Source organism: Ammospiza nelsoni, chromosome 3, assembly GCF_027579445.1.
Source record: "Ammospiza nelsoni isolate bAmmNel1 chromosome 3, bAmmNel1.pri, whole genome shotgun sequence".
In the NCBI taxonomy this organism is placed as follows: Eukaryota; Metazoa; Chordata; class Aves; order Passeriformes; family Passerellidae; genus Ammospiza; species Ammospiza nelsoni.
In genome coordinates, this window is record NC_080635.1 from 86,878,082 (window position 1) to 86,898,012 (window position 19,931).

The 19,931-nt window shown below is 36.2% G+C and overlaps 1 protein-coding gene across 1 annotated transcript in view; it reads right to left on the minus strand.

The window, feature by feature from the left end:
- The window catches only part of CSMD1 (CUB and Sushi multiple domains 1), a 1,067,119-nt gene that overhangs the window by 384,706 nt on the left and 662,482 nt on the right, over positions 1–19,931 (minus strand). The window contains exon 6 of the mRNA XM_059468452.1: positions 3,309–3,421. Within this exon, the coding sequence (XP_059324435.1) occupies positions 3,309–3,421 (113 nt within the window). The remainder of the gene's footprint in view (positions 1–3,308; positions 3,422–19,931) is intronic.

The window sequence follows — 19,931 nt, forward strand, 5'->3', positions numbered from 1 at the left end:
AGCATTAATAGCAGCCAGAGAAAGGAGTGAGAATATGTGAGGGGTGAGCCTGATTTGCTCATGACAGTATGTGGTGAGTGATACTTTGCTATCCTTATCTCAATACATTTTCTCTTACTTGTCCTGGTGAGGTGGAGGAGTGAATGACTGATATGGTGGGCACCTGGCATCCAGCCAACATCAACCCACCACAGTACTTATGATGGACTGTGATGCAAATGGACAAGCTTGTGATTTTGTTTTGTGAATAGCATTTACATGTGACAGCTATCATAAAAAATCTGTATAAGGACTCTACACAACTTACTGTCTGACAAAACATAAAGGCTGCTTTCATTAAATATCTAGGGACTGCAATTAAATTTACTGACTTTTCTGTTTCCCTGAAACAATGGTCAATTACCGCACAATTATACATCTTCACCACACACACATGAATGAACCAAGCAAGCAGTCAAAGAGACAGCACAAACTGACTTTAAAGAGCTATTCTTTCTAGCAAGCAGCAACAGGAGAAAGCAGTCAAAGTAACATTAGAAAGTTCAGTCCCAAATGCTCTGAGGACAGCTGCTCAAGATTTAGAATTTCTGGGAAATTAGAATCATCACAAAGATTCCTTCAGTTTTGTCTGGTAATGAGGACTCATCTATTAGTAAAGTGAGTGTTGAATGATTACGTAAAAAAGTCTATATATTTATTTCATGTGTCTCAAAGACAGGATAGCTGAATATATCAACACATCAATCCCACCTACATGTGTGTATTCTGAAACAGTCTGTTTAAACTATTGGGAATAGCTGCCCATAAGCAAAATGTTTCTTGGAGGTCTCAGAGTCATATAGCCAGCAATGCAGGATTTGCTCAGAGGACAAATACAAGGATTGTGTCTGGAGACAATCAGACATTGGAAGCATTCTTTCACTGCTAGGTTTTGTGCCTGAAAACAAGGTCGTGTCTGTCACAAGACTTAGATTTTGTGGAGTTGTGTTTTTTTTTTTTGTTTCATGATCAGTTAAAATAATTATTTAAGTTGAGAGAAGTACCTAAGATGGAAATACATGTCAAGGCTGTTGAATTTTAGTAGAAATAAGTTTCTGAAAACAAAAACATAAGGGAGCAGCTCAAAATGCTGGGACATTATAGCCTGGAGAAGAGAAAACTTGGGGGAATCAGGGGTAGATCTTATTGGTGTGAATTAATACTTGTGAGATGAGATGGTGTTCAGTCAGTGGAGCCAGAGCCTTCATTATGATAGCCATTGACAAGATAGAAAGCAATAAGCACAAATTGAAACTCAGGAAAACCCACTAACTAAAAAGTGAAAACCTTTTTACTCTGAGGGTAAACAGTGGCGCTGGTTGCCCAGAGAGGCTGCAGGTTCTCTAATCTTGGAGGTATTCCAAGCCCGCCCCTGGCCCTGTCCTGGGCAGCTTGCTTTAGGTTACCCTTCTTTGAGAAGGACACTGGGCAGGTGAGCTCCAGAGGGCTCTTCCAACCTCCGCTACTGTGCAATCTGTCGTGCTAGTAGATTTCTCTAGCTGAAAATATTGTTACTTCTGCTTTGTTTTCAAATGCACACATAATATAATTACTAATGCTGTGTAATAAAAAGAACTTATAGAAGCAGTTGGATTAACCTGTTTTTTATACCACTATGAATTTTCATCCTATGGGTCTTGAATTTTTTCTCTGATGTTTTAACACAGTTAATGTTAATATCACTAACATAGGAATTTATTTAATTGCAATTGAGTCTGATAAGATAGATAACTATGTAAGTCATGATCTCTCATGTAATTCAGAAATCTTTGTATTAAATACAGTAAAATGTATAAACCTGCAATTCATAAGAATGATTTAAATTAAGAAAGGAAGTTTCTGTAATTGTAAGAATTTGATTGTAATAAGATACTTTCACATGTAATTCAAGGTATATTCTACATCAAGGATGTTCACATTTTTACCCAATATCTGATGTATTATGCAGATCAAGAGACATACATCTGAAATAACCATCTCACCAGATATTTCCCAAAAGTTTTAAGTACTTGGTGAGTATTTGTCTAGAGATAAGATATATTGAAGAAGATCAAAAATTGTTTTCCAGTGTATGTTACATCATCACAAACTTCCTCCTTGTTACTATGTTGATTCACAGTTTTCTGGTGCCTCAGCAGGACAAATCACAATATTTTTGTGGACCTCAATTGACAGTCTTTAGACCTTAAGATACAGAGTTTACATAAGCGGTGCATTTTCATTCATAGTACCCAGCAGTGGTATTATATATGCATCCTTGATATACTTTGGAAAAAAAATAAGTTTTAAGTGCAAAGGATCACATACTTATGCTGAGTTGCCAAAATTAAATGAAATTTCATATTTTTTTTCTGAAATGTTCAAAATATTTTTAAAACTAAAAGGACTATGTATATTAAATGCTTTTGTTGCACATGCATGCCATGGTCACCAGAAAACATACAGTTGTTGCAATGTATGTGTAATTTCAAAATTTATAGAGGTACCACACTTTCAGTGGAAAAAACACAAATGTTTAAATTCCTAAAGGATTTGATGCTGTGGGGGGTAAAAGGGTTGAAACAGCGTATATAACTGCAAAATATGAAAGCACAGATAATTTAGGAAGCTTTTCTATTTTCAATATAACTATCATGACTTTCATCTTGAGCATTGATTTATAAAGTACAAAAATCAATAAAGAATCCATTCTAAAAAATTGCATTTTAAAAAGTATCTACATGAACACAAATAGAAATGACAGCAACACTGACATCCTTTTGTCTTCTTTTGAAGTTGTATATGCAAATATATGCAGGAGCATGAAATATAATCCGTACTATACTATGGTTGAGTCAAATTTCCAAACGATGAATGTAGCTTCTGGATAAGAGTTAGGTTTTGAATAATGAAGGAAGACAATGTTTAGATAGAAGCCTGCCTTTGTGTGGAATTGACTTTCTCTAAGTTTCATTCCAGGCATGTTTTTAAAGCAAAGATCAGACTGACTGCAAAGAAGTTTATTATGAAAAAAGTGAGCAAGCAAATACATATTTAGAGCAGACTGCATTGTGAAGCACACATACTTTTTCCAAAAGTAAATCCCTAGAGACATCTGATCACACAGGGAAAACAGATATTCAGCGTCAGAGCAATAGTTACATAGTAATAACAAGAGTCAGCTTTTTACTGTGTCTGTGATATTTAAACATAATTATCAAATTCCACCACCACTTTAGTGATGCCTAAAGGTAAAGGGCTTTCTAGGCATGCTTTTATTGGTTTCCTACCTTGAAACTGAGCATTAAATCCCTTTCGTCGGTGATTGCTATCAGACGTAAAATGAAGTCGTAACCAGTTCTTACTGCTGATAACTGGAGAAGGTAGATTCATACCACTCAACCTGGAAAAAGGAAAAAAGTCTAATATTAAAAAAATTCATGTGTACACCACTTTAAAGAGAAACCCCCTCAAACCTCAAAATATATTAGATCACAATGATTTGCTGTCATCTAATCTCAATGTATTACTAGTTAAGTAACTATTATGTTGAAAGGAACATGTTGTTTTTTTTTTTCTCATTACAGTTATCCCTTTTATGATTAAAACTTGTTTTTCTGAAATATTTTTTTCATGAATTAAAGAAGAAAACCAGTCTTATGAGAGTGTGTGCATGCAAGTGTAGGTGTGCATGCATGTGTCAAAACATTCAGCAGAAAATAAGCTCATTCAGTTATGACAAGATCTCATTATCTGACTCCCTGCTGTGGGATTTGACAGGAAGTCAAATCTCAAGTATTAAGAAGTGTTAAATAAGGGTTATGGATGCTATCTAATTTTTGGTTTGAGTGGTAAGTTATAGGCCTACAACTATGCTAGTAGAACTGATTTTGTGTATATTAAGTCCAATCCACATTTAATAAAAAAAAACACAGAGAAGTCTAATCACAACAGTGGGTATGAAGAAAGTGCACAAAGAAATTTTCTAGTACAGTCATACAGGCAACAGGCCCTTGGCCCACACCGGATTATTCCATTGTCATTCATTACACTACACCACTACACCATTTGTTAATGCAGTAGCTACCACAAAGAACCTAATATGATGTAAATTCACGTCTTAGTTTACCAGATGGTACCCTTTTTTTTTGGTTTTGCATGACCATGCTCCAGATTTTTTTTTTTTCCCTGAATAGCTCTGAAGAACTACACAAAATTAAGTTTATCCTTTTAAAAAATCTTGATTACTTAAAACAAAAGTCAAACTGATGAATATCAGAAATTCTCAGCTAAGATATAATCTGTGTGAGGGTAGATTTGCCAGTGCTGAAGTAGACACAGTACATATATTGGAGCTAAAAAATAACCAAACTGAAATGGGATTTAGTCTCCCTCCAAAATTAATCAGCATAGTGAAATAGATGCCTTTTTTTTCATCACAGTATGAGATATCAGAGTTTCATTAAATATTCTAGATTAATAGGAAACTCATCATGTTAGGAAATAATGTTTCTTGGAGAAGTATAGCTAGAACCACGGCTGAATCCCTTTTATTTTTTTCTGCAGTGGAGCAAGACCAATATATTGAAATAGAGATTTTTAACCAATGGGGGTTTTTTTCTACATATGACATGCAAACTAAATCAGAGAAATTTTATTTTAATTTATAATCTCATTTTCTTTATCTTCTTGTTAACAACATAAGGAAAACCCAAACCCTGTTTAAAAACAGTTTTGATTGAAAAAAAGGATTGGTCTTTTACAAGAATATTTACGCACTTCATTTTAAACATGGCATTAAATAGTTTTTAAAGGTGTTCATTAAATTATTCAGACCTATACATTTCTACATCTCATTCAGATGGACTTTTATAGTTTATATATTCTTTCAAGCACACTTTATATTAGAGCACTGCTCTAAATATTTGTAATTACAAACTGGTCTTTTCTGTTTCAAATCTACTTAGAATTTGGGTGTACCTGTAAAAAGTACTGAGATATAACTAAAAGGAAAAGAAAAAACAAAACCATATGTAGAATACAGAACATATCTTTGCTAGTATCTCTTAGCAATTGTCAAAATGTATGCTCAATCTAAAAGCTTTTACTATACTTTACTATAGACTGTACTTCACTGAACTGACAAATCATTTGTCCAAGTACATAAAGTTACATTCTAGAAACACTGTTTTAGGGGTTGGTTTTACTTCAAAAAAGAAATATACAAGTAGTAACATTCTAGCTAGTATATCCAGAGCTCTAAATTTCAAAGCTGGCAAAACTCTAGACTGAAATATTTAATTGTAATATGAATTATATTGTATATTTAATAAAAGATTAAATGAACATCATTATAAAAGCATGTTCAGAGCAGATCTTTCCTTAGTTACATATCTAATAGACAGATATTTCCCTGACACACAATACACATGATATTTCCATATCTGTGTGAACTCTGCAAGGTTCTTAACAGTCTCAAATCTCCCCATAATACTAAGAAACATAATATGAAAATGAAACTGAGAGTGTATTTAAAACAACCTATTTTAGCACAGCTCTAATTTAGCTGCATAATTTCTTTCATACTGAACTCTAGATAAGAATATGATCTTTAACAGCAATGCTGTTTATGTTTTAGTTGGAGAAAGTGAGAAAGCGTAAAATATCTTTGTGGTCCTTGCAAGAAAGTTATAACTAGTATATGGCACAGTGGTGTTTGATTTTTTTCTGTAAGGTTTTTAAAATGTCTTCACTATAGTACAGAAATTAAAAAAAAAAAAAAAAAACAAACAAAAAACAAACAAAAAAAAAAATCTGGGAGCGTCAGCTGGCAATCCTGTAGCTGAAATGTGGACATCAAAAGTGATGCCCCTACACAAAGTACGTCACTCTATAGCATTCATCTTGTTTAGGTGGGACTTCCTATGGAAAATTTCAGTTTCCACTAATGGCAGATCCAAAAGTTTGTGGATACAGTGTAAAATTCCTCTTTACATGTTAATTGATCATTTTCATTTTTCATGGAATTTCTGAAGGATGGGCAATCAAAGCTGTGTATGGAAGAGAGAGGTGGGCATGGTTACTGATGAAAGTGGCAGATCATCCCATGAATTGATACAGCAGGCAGATCTGAACCTCACACAGAAGTTGAAGTATTATATGACATTGGGTTTTTTTCCTTCTTTCTTATCTCTAGGTGTGTTTTGGGTTTTTGTTATTTTTTTTAAATAACAGAATAGGAGACAAATAAGCTATTTCCATTGCACAGTGAATATCAAAATTAAAAAAAAAAATTAATAACGTGTATGTTTGTCAGAGAAAAGTAAAAATCAGTAATGTCAAGGACAGTTGTATTCCAGTCCTACAAACCAGAATATTACACCTACAGAAAAAGACACAATGTGGGGAAGGGGTCCATAGAACACATGTTCTTTGGTATTCTGGTATACAAAATACAAGTCCATGGCCAGAGGATGTGCTTTTCAGTTTAGCTGCTCTTGTTCACCAATAGAGAGGCTGGACACCACTGCTCAACAGATTCCCAAGGAGACATTCTCCTGATGGAATGATCCCTCCCAGTCCCACAAAGAACAATTTCCTCTGAGCTTGACCAGCTGAGAGGTGCATCATGTACCACAATTTGTGACTAAGTGCCCACGTGTGTGCTGGTGCTACTGCATGTGCTCCCTCCGACTCAGTATAGCCTTTACTGTTACATGATACCTTTTTAGTTGAATATTTATGGAAAATAAGCAGTTTGGTTATGTCCATATTAGTAAATTGAACAGTGGCACTTCATATCAATTTCTGCTTAAAAGTCTACATTATTTAAGTTTAAAACAACCGAAAATAGTGGAATCTTGGAATCATAGAATGGTTTGGGTTGGAAGGAATCTTAAAGATAATCTGGTTGCAACCAGCTGCCATTGGCAAGGACATCTTTCACTAGACCAGGCTGCTCAAAGCCACATCCAATCTTGGACACTCCAAGGCATGGGGACTCCACAGCTTCTCTGGGCGACCTGTTCCTGTGCCTCATAAGACTCATATTGAAGCTATTCTGCCCATGGTGTGTGCTCCCTTGATCTCTCATGGGATCAGTGTAGGCAGCTGAGTAAACCACAGGATCCCGATAGGCATTGGGAATGTGACCACGCCTTCTGAGGTGTTCAGGAAATACTAACAGGCAGGACTTGTGCTGGTAGCTTGCTACAAAAGAAAAGGTGCAACTAAAGCAAAGTTGTCTTTATTTCAAGTGCACATACATAATATTCATTCCTGTGGCATGTGAATAAAGGTAGAGTAATTTTAGCTCAGTTTAGGTGTTATATCTAACATCATAGGAAGGCTTGGAACTACTTCGTATCAGACAAATTATTCAGATAGGATAAAAACCCCCATATTTCTAATATCAAAGTTCTCCTTAAAAGATTTCATGCTTTGATCTCTATTAAGGATTTCTCCAATGCTGTCTAAAAAGAATACTGAAAGTTTCTCTGTCCCTTTTAGCTGAAAACATTTATTATATGGGAAGTAATAGAAAAGAAATTAAATTCCTCACTTATGTTTGAATTCTGCCTCCACTATGAAAATTGTAATGCATTTTTGACACTGATTTTAAAGCCTAGCACAGATAGTCTTGAAAATCTGCCCTAGCCTAGACAGATAGTGATATCTAATCTAAATTACCTTATCCAAGTACACATATATATGTATAAATAATGTTATTTATGCATTTTATGGAAATAGTTGATTTGACTTGTAGAGTGTTGAGTTTTCATCTCCTGTACTGATGGCAGCCAGGACTTTATTCTCTAGGACCAGGGGGTTAAAAATCCAAGTGTCACTTGGACAAGTGACACATTTGAATGCTCTGGGCTTATGGGTATTTGAGGCCATGCACTGAAAGGGACTGAAGGAAACATTAAATAGCTGTTTATTCACTGAGTATCAAATACTCAGTGACATGTTAAATAGCAACTCTGTGAGAAGAAAAGAAGCAAACAGAAAATAGGTTTTCAAATAACATTGTAAGGTAGTGTATTTACCTGTAGGCTTAGAATGAGAATTGCACATGGAACCTAAAATCTCTAATTTCTGCATAGTAGATGTTGCACTGTGCTCTACTGAACAAGATAGATTTGCAGGGAATTCCTGTGCCTGTTCCAGCATCATAAAGAATTAAAGGCCAAGGTTTTGAGAGCCTTAAAGGTATACTAGTATCATAATACACCTATGCTGGCAAACATTGCATCTTACAAGAAATAATGAGAAATAATTAAACAACCCCAGCTATTCTTCTTCTAAATCTGAAGGCAACTAGGCTGCTGCAGGATCAGAGACAGCAGAGGAAACTCTTTCTGTTGATCATTGTGAGCTGCAGACAAACTTTTTCATGTTATACTACTTCAAGTGATGTTTTAATTTTTATTCTTATTCCATCATTTCCTCACACAGACACTAATCTACTGTTTATGCAAGTAATAAGATATTCTGTTTCCATGCAGTCTTGGAGGAGTAATGTTTTCCTTATGTACAGTATGTCAGATATAGGAGCAGAACGTCCTTTGAAGTCTATTGCATTACCAAGAGATTGTGATAAGGTTTATCAAATTCATTACTAACAGGATTGCCACTGAAATATTTTTTGTCTTTCCAGTAGTTACTGTTTGACTCAAATTCAGGTATAATAAAACTATTTTACATTTAATTAAGAGGACTGATCTAGAAAGGTGTAATTTTGGTTTTGATTTTGGATCTGTTAATAAAATAATTATTATTTTTGTATTAAGAAATAAACCTAATTTTGTCTCTTTTACAAGGTTCTTGACATTGTTTTGACTATCATAAACAGATAATCTTATCTTATAAAACAACTGACAGTTCAGTTGCATGAAAATGCAGGAAATAAAGTGGGTTTTGTCAACTCATCTATCCTTATCCTTCTAATTTAGCTACTCTCACAATTTTCTATTAAGCAAACTATATATATAGTGAGAGTAATATTATTGTTCAAAACAACAGTAAGTGTATTGTTCAAAAATACAGTAAAATATAATAAAATTAATTGAATCAAGTCTATATAAATACGTGCTCTGTAAGGACTAGTTCAGATCTAAAAAAAAGAGAGAAGCACTCTAACAATCATGCATCAGTTTTGAATACTTCTGCTGTTTCTATAATCACTTAACCACAGAAGTATTTGTATTCTCTAGAATGTGTTTATTTATTTATTTATCTATTTGTTTATTTTGAAAATAGTGCAAAATATTGTCATGGTTTAGGAATGGTATTCCCCAATTTAGTTCTCCCACCAAGACTCCAAACCATACTACTGCTCATTTGCTTCCCCCTTCTCCTTCCCTTCCCACACCAGTGGAATGGAGTTGAGAACTTGAGGCATAAAATGTAAAGATCATGTGTTGAAACTGAAAACAGCAATGAAATAGGAACAGTAACAACAACAATAGTAGTAGCAAAAAAAAGTAATGAAAAAAAAAGAAGGTGATTCATACACAAAATGCTCATGAGGACCCGAAGGCAACAAACAATGGCAGGCAATGACAACATATTTTTCATCCAGAAGCCACAGCCTTCTTTTTGGATGTCAGAGTCCCTTATCCCTACCCGCAGCAATGCCCTGTGCTACAGAATTACCTCACTGACATGCCCACAACCATGCCCCCTACTACTACTGCAAAAAAATGAATTCTGTCCTGGTTGAAACAAGCACAAACATTTAATGAATTTCCATAACAGGTCTCTGGGTTAGGAAATTAAGAAAGAAAATTGTACCCTAATTTTCAGCTGAGAGCTATCTTCCATTTTGCACTCCTCTTCTGTAGATTCAGATCCAAACATTCAAGAACATTCAAGGATCATCACTCACTAACTGACAAAACAACAGGAGATAGTTTTCTAAGGCATAAAGTATGATTATTGCAGCAAACAAATGAAGACATAGTCTATGCCTATTTGTATATATAGTCTCTCTGTATTATCTCTATTCTATATGTAAATATTTATATTTACTATAGATAAATTAAAAAAGAATATTGGAGGTTTATTACTTCAAACTCATTGTCACACCAGGATGGCCAAGGCCACATCAGGTTTAATAGAGAGCAAGTAATGAGCTGCTTTAGCTGTAAGTAAATGTGTAGCTTTTCAAACTGTGTTAGAGGGTTAGAGACAAACATGCTTACTGTGGCTGCAGTTTCACAGACATGAGATGCTCTGACAAGCAGCTGCTGCCTAAAAGAAGTGTGATGTTATTTTCTGTTCTTCCTTCTCCTGCATTTCCTACTCCTTCCTTAATCCTTTGCTTCCATATTGCCCTTCTTTACATGCATCAGCTTGGATTCTTGCTGGAATTTCTGTGATCTTATTTAAAGACTATAATGGAAGAAAATTATCCTCTCCTCCCCAGCCCCTCCAGGTGAGACATCGGTGTGCCATTTTAGCAAATTAAATTGCTCATGGAAAAGAGAAACAAATCAGAGCTGGCACGAATTTAGTGTCAGGAGCACAGGAAAAGCAAAGTGAAATGCAGCTGGAGGTCACAACTTAGGGAAAGGAAGAATTTATAGATTAGTATAAATTAGGGAACAACAAGCTATAAGAAGGAATAAATAGGCTAACAATTTAGACTATTTACAATAGCAATGAAGTGAAAAAATACTTATTATGCTTGATAAGTGAGACCAGGTTATCTCCTAAATAAGAACTATCAGTTAAACATGAAAAGTGTAAATCCTCTCTTCTTTATGCAGTATTTGAAATAAGAGACTATTTGCAACAGCTAACATAATCTACAAGAGTTCAGAAGTGGGGAGATGTAAAGAGGCAGTGTGAGGTGTTTCTTATTTAAAGTAATTAGAGCCAGCATGATTTTTCTCTGCCTACTTCCTTAACCATGAGTTGTTATACTGGAAGCTGCCACTAAACACCTCCATTTGCATTGTACCTTATTACCACTTCAAACAAAAATTAATTCAAATCAATGGATATGGTTTTGGGTGAGCTTTTTTTCACCCTATCCTAAAGACATAGGAAGACCTTAGCAAATCTTAGCTTGCTAAGTACCCCTAGAAGCTCTCCTGAGAATTGTTCAGAAGAACTGGATGTGTTCCTAGGATGCTCAATGAGACTGACAGAGCTTTTTCCTGAGGTGAGTCAGGAAAACTAATGACTAGTAGTAATACAGAAGGCACTCTCTGTAAAGGAAAAAAAAATTGACAAATATCTAAAGTCATAATGGACCACAAGGAGTTTGCCAGAGAATTTTATATCAAATACTTATGTCAGTCTAAGGAAATAGTTCAAATGAAACACAGAATTGACGAGTGTTAAGAAGATGTAAGAAAGGAAAACACAGATGAGTAAGGGAATAAGTTCAAGAATAAGTTTTCACTATGGCACTGTCAATTTCAATGATTCAGATACTTTCACCTGAGTAGTCTCAAAATGCAATATTTTTTTTATTTGCTGTTTTCCTTCACATTGAGAGTAGAAGGTTTAACCATTAATAAATGAAAGCATGCAATGAAAATTCCTCTTTGAAATGAAATAACCTAGCATAAAATAAAATATGATGTTCCATAATTGTTTTATGTGGTATTACTGAGTAGTTATTACATTCATTAAGCTCATTACCAGCTTCATTGTATTATTAAGAAACACTGTCTAGTAAATATTTTAGATGTATGTTTCATATGGAATGATTCTTAATGAAAGAAAAATAAGACTTTGCCTGTGATGATGAATTTTGAAAATTTTATTATCATTATTGGTGATTATACAAGATTTTGAATCTGACAAAATATTGCTTACTCACTTTGCTCCCTTCTCATGGCACTTAGTTACATTGGAACAGGCTGACAACTTATTTAAAACTAAATCAGGATAACAATATAAAATTCTTTAAGGCCATATCTTTTCTTTTTCCCTTAAATGAATAAAGTTTTAAGTGATAAGGCCACAGCCACACTGGTAAAAATGCAAATGTAAACAGAAATTTTATATATTTTCCAAAAACATACTCAAATCATGCCATCCCAAGATATAGCTTACGTTCCTCATGTTGTCTCAGCAGTCTACATGTATGCTTAAAAGCCCTTTGGCCCAGTAAAATGAGGAGATAAGGCTTCAACTTATCTAATTTCAGTTGTTGGCAGTGAATGGTCTCCATCTGTGAGAAGTTCCTTTTATAGACAGTAGATAGGAGTAAGTATTTTGGAGTATATATCATCTGAGGTATTTTTGACTTCCACATTAGTTTGAAATTAATCTCACCTTGGAATGCAAGAGCTACAGTGAAGAGATCAGTAAGTACCTAAACCTGAGCATCATCCAAGGCAAACAAATGGTATTGTAATTCAGCTTATGGGACATGACATAACTGAGAAGGCAATTTTTTATCCAAAGGCAGATTTTGTGCACAAAAGTACCCAGCATCTTGCATATATTTTGACATGCTTCACACTGCATGTGATAGTTGCACATGTTATGAACAAAAATTCGGTTAATATTTTTTTTTTGTGAGAAAAAGTTACAAAAAGGCAGCCAGATCACTATAGCTGCCGAAGTTCTGCGTGTTTTGTTATTGTAACCACGGGTCCTTGTGGCTAATCTCTCCTTTTGTATTAGCAGAGCCTTGCCCAAGGCTAAGGTGTACTTTTCCCAGAAGGGTGAAGAGACCTGAGAGGGTGGGGGGGGGCTATGCAAAGTGACTCCAAGGACCAGCATCCTTTGGGACCCCTACTCCAAAGGTGCAGGAACCCCAAAAACAACGAGCCAAATAAGAGTTGAGAGACTGGAGTGATGTCTGGACGTGAGGAGCCGAGTGCTGAGCCTGCAGAGATGCTGAACACCTTCAGAGTCCCTCTTGCCCTGACCACAGGAGTCGTCCCCGGAGATGAGGGCCGGCTAAGACAGCCGGCTACATTAACATCAGATGGGAACACCACGCCTTAAAGGCTCCTACAAGGATGTGATTCCCCAGCTCTACCCCTAGTGGACAGAGGTGTGCTTATCCTTCTCTTCTGAGTTGGCCCGGGAGAGGTGATGGGAGACTGCAGGCCCGTCCGAGGTGCCCAAGCCTGAGCTAATCACTTTATATAAAGGCATTAAAAAGGAGAACAAGTCTCCTGGCCCTGTTTATCTCAGCACATACTTTGTGCTTGGCTAGAGGTTAAAGCCAAAGGCAAGAGTTTTTTATATTTTGTAACTGGTGTTTGGGAAAGAGTTTTATTAAGAACATCTGTTTGTTGACTCAACAGTGATAGCAAATACTTTTCTTGATTACTGTTGTAATATTTAACAAACATCATAAGGCCAATATTCCATGGCACTCTGAATATTGTTCCTTTGGAAGATTATTACCGCTCTCATGTTGATGAATAAAAGAACAATAATTCCTTATATGTTAGGATTCTTTCTGTATATGGTTTTCATTGTCCATTAAAACTGGAACATTAAGTTCTAGGACACCACAATCAATTAGATTTCATTGTTTAATACAGTGATATTCCACCCAGGCTCTGATTTCTACAAGCCACTTTTCTGTAGCGTTCAAGGAGTTCTATATCCAGAGCCAAAGATATGTTGTAGGGTCCTGAGGTTTAAATGGTAGCTATCATGAAGGGAAACAACTATTTAAAACAAGCTCACAATTGAACAAATATAAAACCAAATTGAAAGCATTTTAACTGCTACAAAGATACTGCTACTGAGTACTTCAGAGATAACAATTCTGCTTTAAAAGTTGTTCCATAGCTGAGTGTTATTATTAATAACTGAAATGATAAAATGTAGGTCTTATAACACGTACAGAATTGTGTTTATGAGAACTGCTGTTATAGTGTTTTTACTGAAATTATTCAGACAGGCATGCTAATATTCTGAAAACTCCACAGTTTTTACTGTGCTCCCAGTAGTCCCTGTACTGTTTTGCTGTATTAATCACTTAACAAATTCTTTAGTGTCCCATATTGAGAAAACTTTAAATTCTTCAATAAAATTCAGAAACCGCTCATCTAAACAGGAGTTTCCAATTTTTAATTTTTTTTTATTTCTGTGCTGGTTATGCATTAATTAGCGAGAAGGGAAAGAAGCAACCACGGAAGTGATTTTTCTGAGAGGACTTATGAAGAGTTTCCTCCATGCCTGGCAAAAACAGTTGCTGGCTGCCTTTGAAGAATAGGCAGGCTGATAAGCCAATTAAAGAGCTGAACACGCCTTTGTGGCATTCACATTTTAAACCGAACAAGCCTGGGAAGCTCTCTCTTTCTTCTGGCCTTAAACAGGTAATGAGATGCAGCCCAGGCCAGGCCCGCTCCGCCATGGCCCACACGGCCCAGCGGGGGCCAGGCCGGGCCTCAGTGGCTGCCGGGCAGGGGGAGAGGAGGCCATCGGCCACTGAGTCCTAGCCTGGCTGCCGAGATCTGGCCAGCCTTGTTATAAACAAAAATCTGCCAAATTTTTTTTGTGAGAAAAGGGTTACAAAGACTAGTTAGACCAGAGTTGCTGCTGGGGTGCTGCTTGTTTGTTATGATAATTACAAGTCATTGTCGTTAATAGTTCTCTTTTGTACCAGTAAAGGCCCTGGCCAGGGCTGGGTTGATGGCTCTTCTCTGAGACAGTGAAGGGCCTAGACCTCCCCAGACAGTGAGGAGAAGAGACATAGGGAGAGACATGCAAAACAACTTCGAGACCAGCATGCCATGAGAACCTACTATTCCAAACACACTAAAAAGACCCCCAAAACAATGAGCCAGTATAGAGTTAGGAAATTGGAGTGATGTCTAAACGTGAGGAACAGAGTGCTGAGCTTGCGGAGATGCTAGAGACCTTCGTGGCCTCTCACCCTGAGCGAGGAGTCGTCCCGAAGCCGGGACCTGGAGGGGGGCGAGGCTGCGGAGCTGAAGACCAGGGGTCACGCCCTAAAAGGCTTCCACAAGGATTGGACCCCCAGCTCTGGCACTAGTGGACAAAGCTGCACGTATCCTCCTCCTTCTCGTCGCCCACGTATCCTCCTCCTTCTCGTCGCCCTGGGAGCGATGATGGAGACTGCAGACATGTCGAGCTGCCCAATCTTGAGCTGATCACTTTTAACAAAAGGCATTAAAAGGAGGGAAAGTCTCCTGCCCTGTTTATTTCACTCCTCCAGTGTGGCCGCTGAAAAAAACACAGAGGAGTCTCTGCAGCCCACACAGAAAGCAGCCCCATGGCTGGAATTAAATGCAGCTGGAACTGGAAAACAGCCACACAGCCAGAACAGCCACTGCCATTCTGGCCTGGGGCCCCTGAGATTGTGACACAGCCCCCCCAGCACAGCTGGAAAATCCATCACTGCGAGCGCTCCGGCAGAAATCACATGGATCATAGGCAGGCCTGGGCAAAATTACCTCTTTCAGTGCTGTGAAACCCCCAAAACAGATGAGACTTGCACATGCCAGTCCTCTCTTGAGTGAGAAAAAAGAACAGAGTGAAGATATGTAGAGAAGTAACAGGAAGACACCAAGGAAGAAGTTGAGGATGGGAGGGAAATGAGGAGATGTCTTAGGCTGAAATTCTTCTAGTAAGGCCATGGTGATGGACTGTAATACACTCGAATATCCCTTTAATTCATGAAAAAAACATGGGAGCATGGAGTGTTCAAAATGTAGACATGAGCAAACGCATCCATACTGAGACAAGCAGATTTGAACTAGTTGTAATCCAAATGAGAAGGTTGAACAGAGAGAGATAAGAATGATGAAGACCCTTTGTCTCCAGGGAAAGAAGAAGAACATCTCTGTTCCAGAGATGAAGATGATTTCAGAGATGGATAAAGAGAACCTTTGCTTTTGAACAGCTCATCCTTAAAATAGTACCCCGTAAGTTAAACATGGCCATGAACACAGCTGTGAGAAGGCTGGCAAAGATGGGAGGGACTTCATGATTGCAGATTTCCAGGCAGCTGCTATTCATGGAAATTAAAAGCCATGAGAGAACTGCTTCTTATGGAAAAGTCTCCATGGCATGGTGAGAGAGACTTCTCTCCCTAAGTGAACAGATGAAAGACTATTCTGAAGTGGTAAACTAACTGAAAATAGCAAATTTGTCTCTTTATGTTGTCAGTGGGAAAACAAAAGAAAAGTTGGGGGGAGGAGAAGTGTTCTGAAGGTTTATTCTGATTTCTCTTTTATTTTTTTTCTTTTAGTTCTGTTAATAAAATTTTCTTTTACCTTTCAAATTTTGAGCCTGATTTGCTCCTTCTCCTAAGCCTTGTCTCACTGCAGAAAATGAATAAATAATTTTAGTAGGAGCACTGGCATTTGACCAGTGCTGGACCCACTACAATGGGCCACTGGGTCTTTAACCTTCAGTTATTGTGAATTACTAATAGAGGATTAAGATCTAACAAGATGCAATGCAAAAAGCAGATGTATGAATTAATGGCCAGTGACCATCAAACTTATTATACCTGTTCTGGAATAACTCACTTAAACGATACAAAAACAATATCCAGGGCAGTGGTTTTAGGTACATCAAAGTATTCAATTGGGGATTTTTTAGTACATCTGGTATCTACTGTATTTCTGTGTTGGGAAAGACTGTTCTGTAGTGCTCTATAATAGTTTTTCATTTGTGGTTGCTGCTATAAGATTTTCAAAATAAAATAAAATAAAATTAATGTACAAATATAATTAATTGAAAAATGTTTTTTCCATTCCATGCAATTAATTTAATTTCATTACTTTAGTAACTGTTCTCCATTATATATTTTATATTGGATGAATTGTTCTGTTTTTTGTTTTAATGAAAGGCTTCAAATATCCCATTTGGCTGTGCTATAAAATAACTAATGAAAAATAGAAATCCAGGAGAAAAAAAATTATTTAAAATATCATTGGAAGTAATATAAATTTATTTTTTCTCCCTTAGACTTTCATTTGCAGAAATTACATTTTCTGTTCTGACTAAGAAAAACCTCCACGGATTTCTGTATTTAAAACCTCAGACCAAATGTGGGGATGTTTAGCAATAGTGTCTAAAAGATGACTTGAAAATATTTTCAGAGCTCCTTTGGACTGTGCCTTTTTGCAGTGACAATTGGGAATGAGTTTAGGATCAATCTATCTGACATGTTAGATAATAACAATTAGGGAAAATAATTGTTTCTTTATCTTCTTTTATGATTCTCTATTATTAATCTCTTAGACCATGAATCAATTAAATCCTGTTATCTTACAACAGATTTAAACTATATCTGGTAAAAAAAAACCAAAAAAAACCACATTGGTTCTCAGTTTCACACTGGAGGGAAAAGGAAATGCTAATAGACTGAATTGCAGGTCTTCCAGGGATAAATCTGTACACAGCTTACTTTAGTTTCTTGGAAACAAAACCAAAAAAAAAAATCCCCGGAAAACTACCAGCACCAGGAAGGAAAAAAAAAATCTTCATGCATTTCCTTTTAAAAACTTTATCAGACTTCAAGCAGACCTGGGCCTCTGGCATAAGAAAGACATAGACCTGTTAGAGTGGCCATGAGCAGGGAGCACCTGACCTCTGAAGGGAGCTGGGCTTGTTCAGCCTGGAGTAGAGAAGGCCCCTAAACACCTTGAAGAGGGCCTAAGAAAGAGGAGGTCAAACTTTTTAACCAGGCCTGCTGCAACTGGACAAGGGATAATGGTTTTAATGTGAAGGGGGGTTAATTTAGATTCGATACAAGAAGTTTTTTAAAATAAGGGTAGCAAAGCACTGAGACAGGTATGCAGAGAAGTGGTGAATGCCCCATTCCTGGAAACATTCAAGATGAAATTGGATGGGACTTTGAGCAACCTAATCAAGTTGAAGATGTCCCTGCTCATGGTGGAGGGGTTACACAAGATGTCCTTTGAAGGTCCCTTCCAACTCAAACTACTGTATTTGAAAAAAAACCAACTAACAAACAAACAAAGAAAAAAAAAAACAAACCCAAACTGTAAATATCATACATTGAAACTGAATTTAATTGGTACCTCCATTCAATATTTTCCTATTTTAGCTCTCCATTATCTGATAAACATGTCATTTATCTTTTAACTCTTTTATTTTTGAAATAAAAATATTGCTGGGTGAAATATTATTCATCTTCCTCCTATGATTGAAATAGAACTAGTAGGAATGACTATCAAAAATGACTCACAGATGCTACTTCAGAAAAATTAACTTACTTTTGGAACATAATATACTATATTACTATTAAAGACATCTATATTTAAGAAAAAAAAGAGACCATTAAAAAAGAAATTATATCTAAATTCTGTTCTTGATAGAGCTACTGCAACAATTAACGGGTATTTCCAGGTACATTCTATGTTTAATATGTCAGTGTTAATAAATAGCACAGCCTGTATCTGACTGAAAAGACCAGGCAATCTCAGATCAGTTTTTATGGAGTGATGATTGGCAAATTAGAATGCAGATCTGAAAATCCCTGATCTATACTGAATTCCTGATGAAATCCTCATGCAGTGAGCTTGCAATATTAGCTCCAAGTGGAATTAGGAGTTTCTTTATGTCCATAAAAAGGAGTATTAAAAGTTTCTGTCTAATACTGAAAACACAAATATATTTTGTGTTACAAGTTTTAATGTTTAATCTGTTAACTGTGTAAAACAATATGGTTGCTCAGATGCTGACAATTAGCATCTTTGAAAGTCATATTGTCTTGTACCTTCATGTGCACATTGTTCTGAATTTGGATAAAGAATTTGAAAATTTGAGTGTGATCAACAAATATACTACTTGGATGAAACACTGGCATGACTGCAGCAAAGCAACGATAATACTGTTAACATTAAAAACAAACAAGTAAACCAACCCACCACGTAGGTGTAACCCACACTACATGTCCAAATGATATTATTAGTACTTCCAAAATATAAGTTTTTTCTTGGGATCAAAGCTTTGTGCAGGTCTATCACTTTTTTCCTGAGGATGCTGAGCACTGAGTTAGACAAAAAGCGACTGCATTTCCTCATTTCAATGATGGTATGTGTTTCATCGATACTGCCAAGTGGTAAAAGTTAACCTTGCTGCGTTTTGTTGATACTTGGATTAGATAGAGCTAAGGCAAATGTTTACTTCCTTACTGTATCTTGCCAAGCAAGTTGACTTATCTGCATTTTTAACTTGTTTCCTTACATTGACAATATTGTTTTGCACTTAAGGTTGTATCAAGTAAAAACCTCTTTTTGTTTTCTTAAGTTATCCTTGGGTGTCAAAAAGTAACTATTTCCACTTGAAACACAAGCTTTGCTCCAATAATAAAGCTAATGGAGAACAATACCATTTTCTAGGAATATATTCCCAGCTGGCTTGGTTCTGGTTTTGATTTTGTTTGTTTTGTTTTGTTGTCCCAGTTTGCACACAGAAATTTAAAATACTGGTTAAAAACAAAAAAAAAAAAAACCCTTGTTATTTCCCCAAAAATATTGTTTGGTAATTATGAGAAAATAACTGTAAACAGGAAGGATCATACAATCCCTATACTTAATGGGGATTGACATTTAGGTACTCACCTTCACAAAACTTGTCTCCCTTATCTGAAATTACAATATAATGAAATAAAATTTCTGAGCTGTATCAGCAGTAGAATGTGACAAAGAGTACCTATGACAGCTTGACAGAAAATGTTGGCTGCACCTTGTTTGGACAATATTTCAGCCTAACAGTGAAGAACTTAAATTAAAAAAACATAACTTCCCAAAACAGATTTAAAACTTTTCCATTTTATGAAGTGACTATATTTTACTTTAGAATATTGTTACTGTGTAAAGAAAGTAACAATATGTTTTGTGGGAGTTCAGGATTTACTACTTGGTAGCTTGTTAAAAAGGAGTAATATGTGTTGGTTTACTGGTATGTACCAGATGTCACAG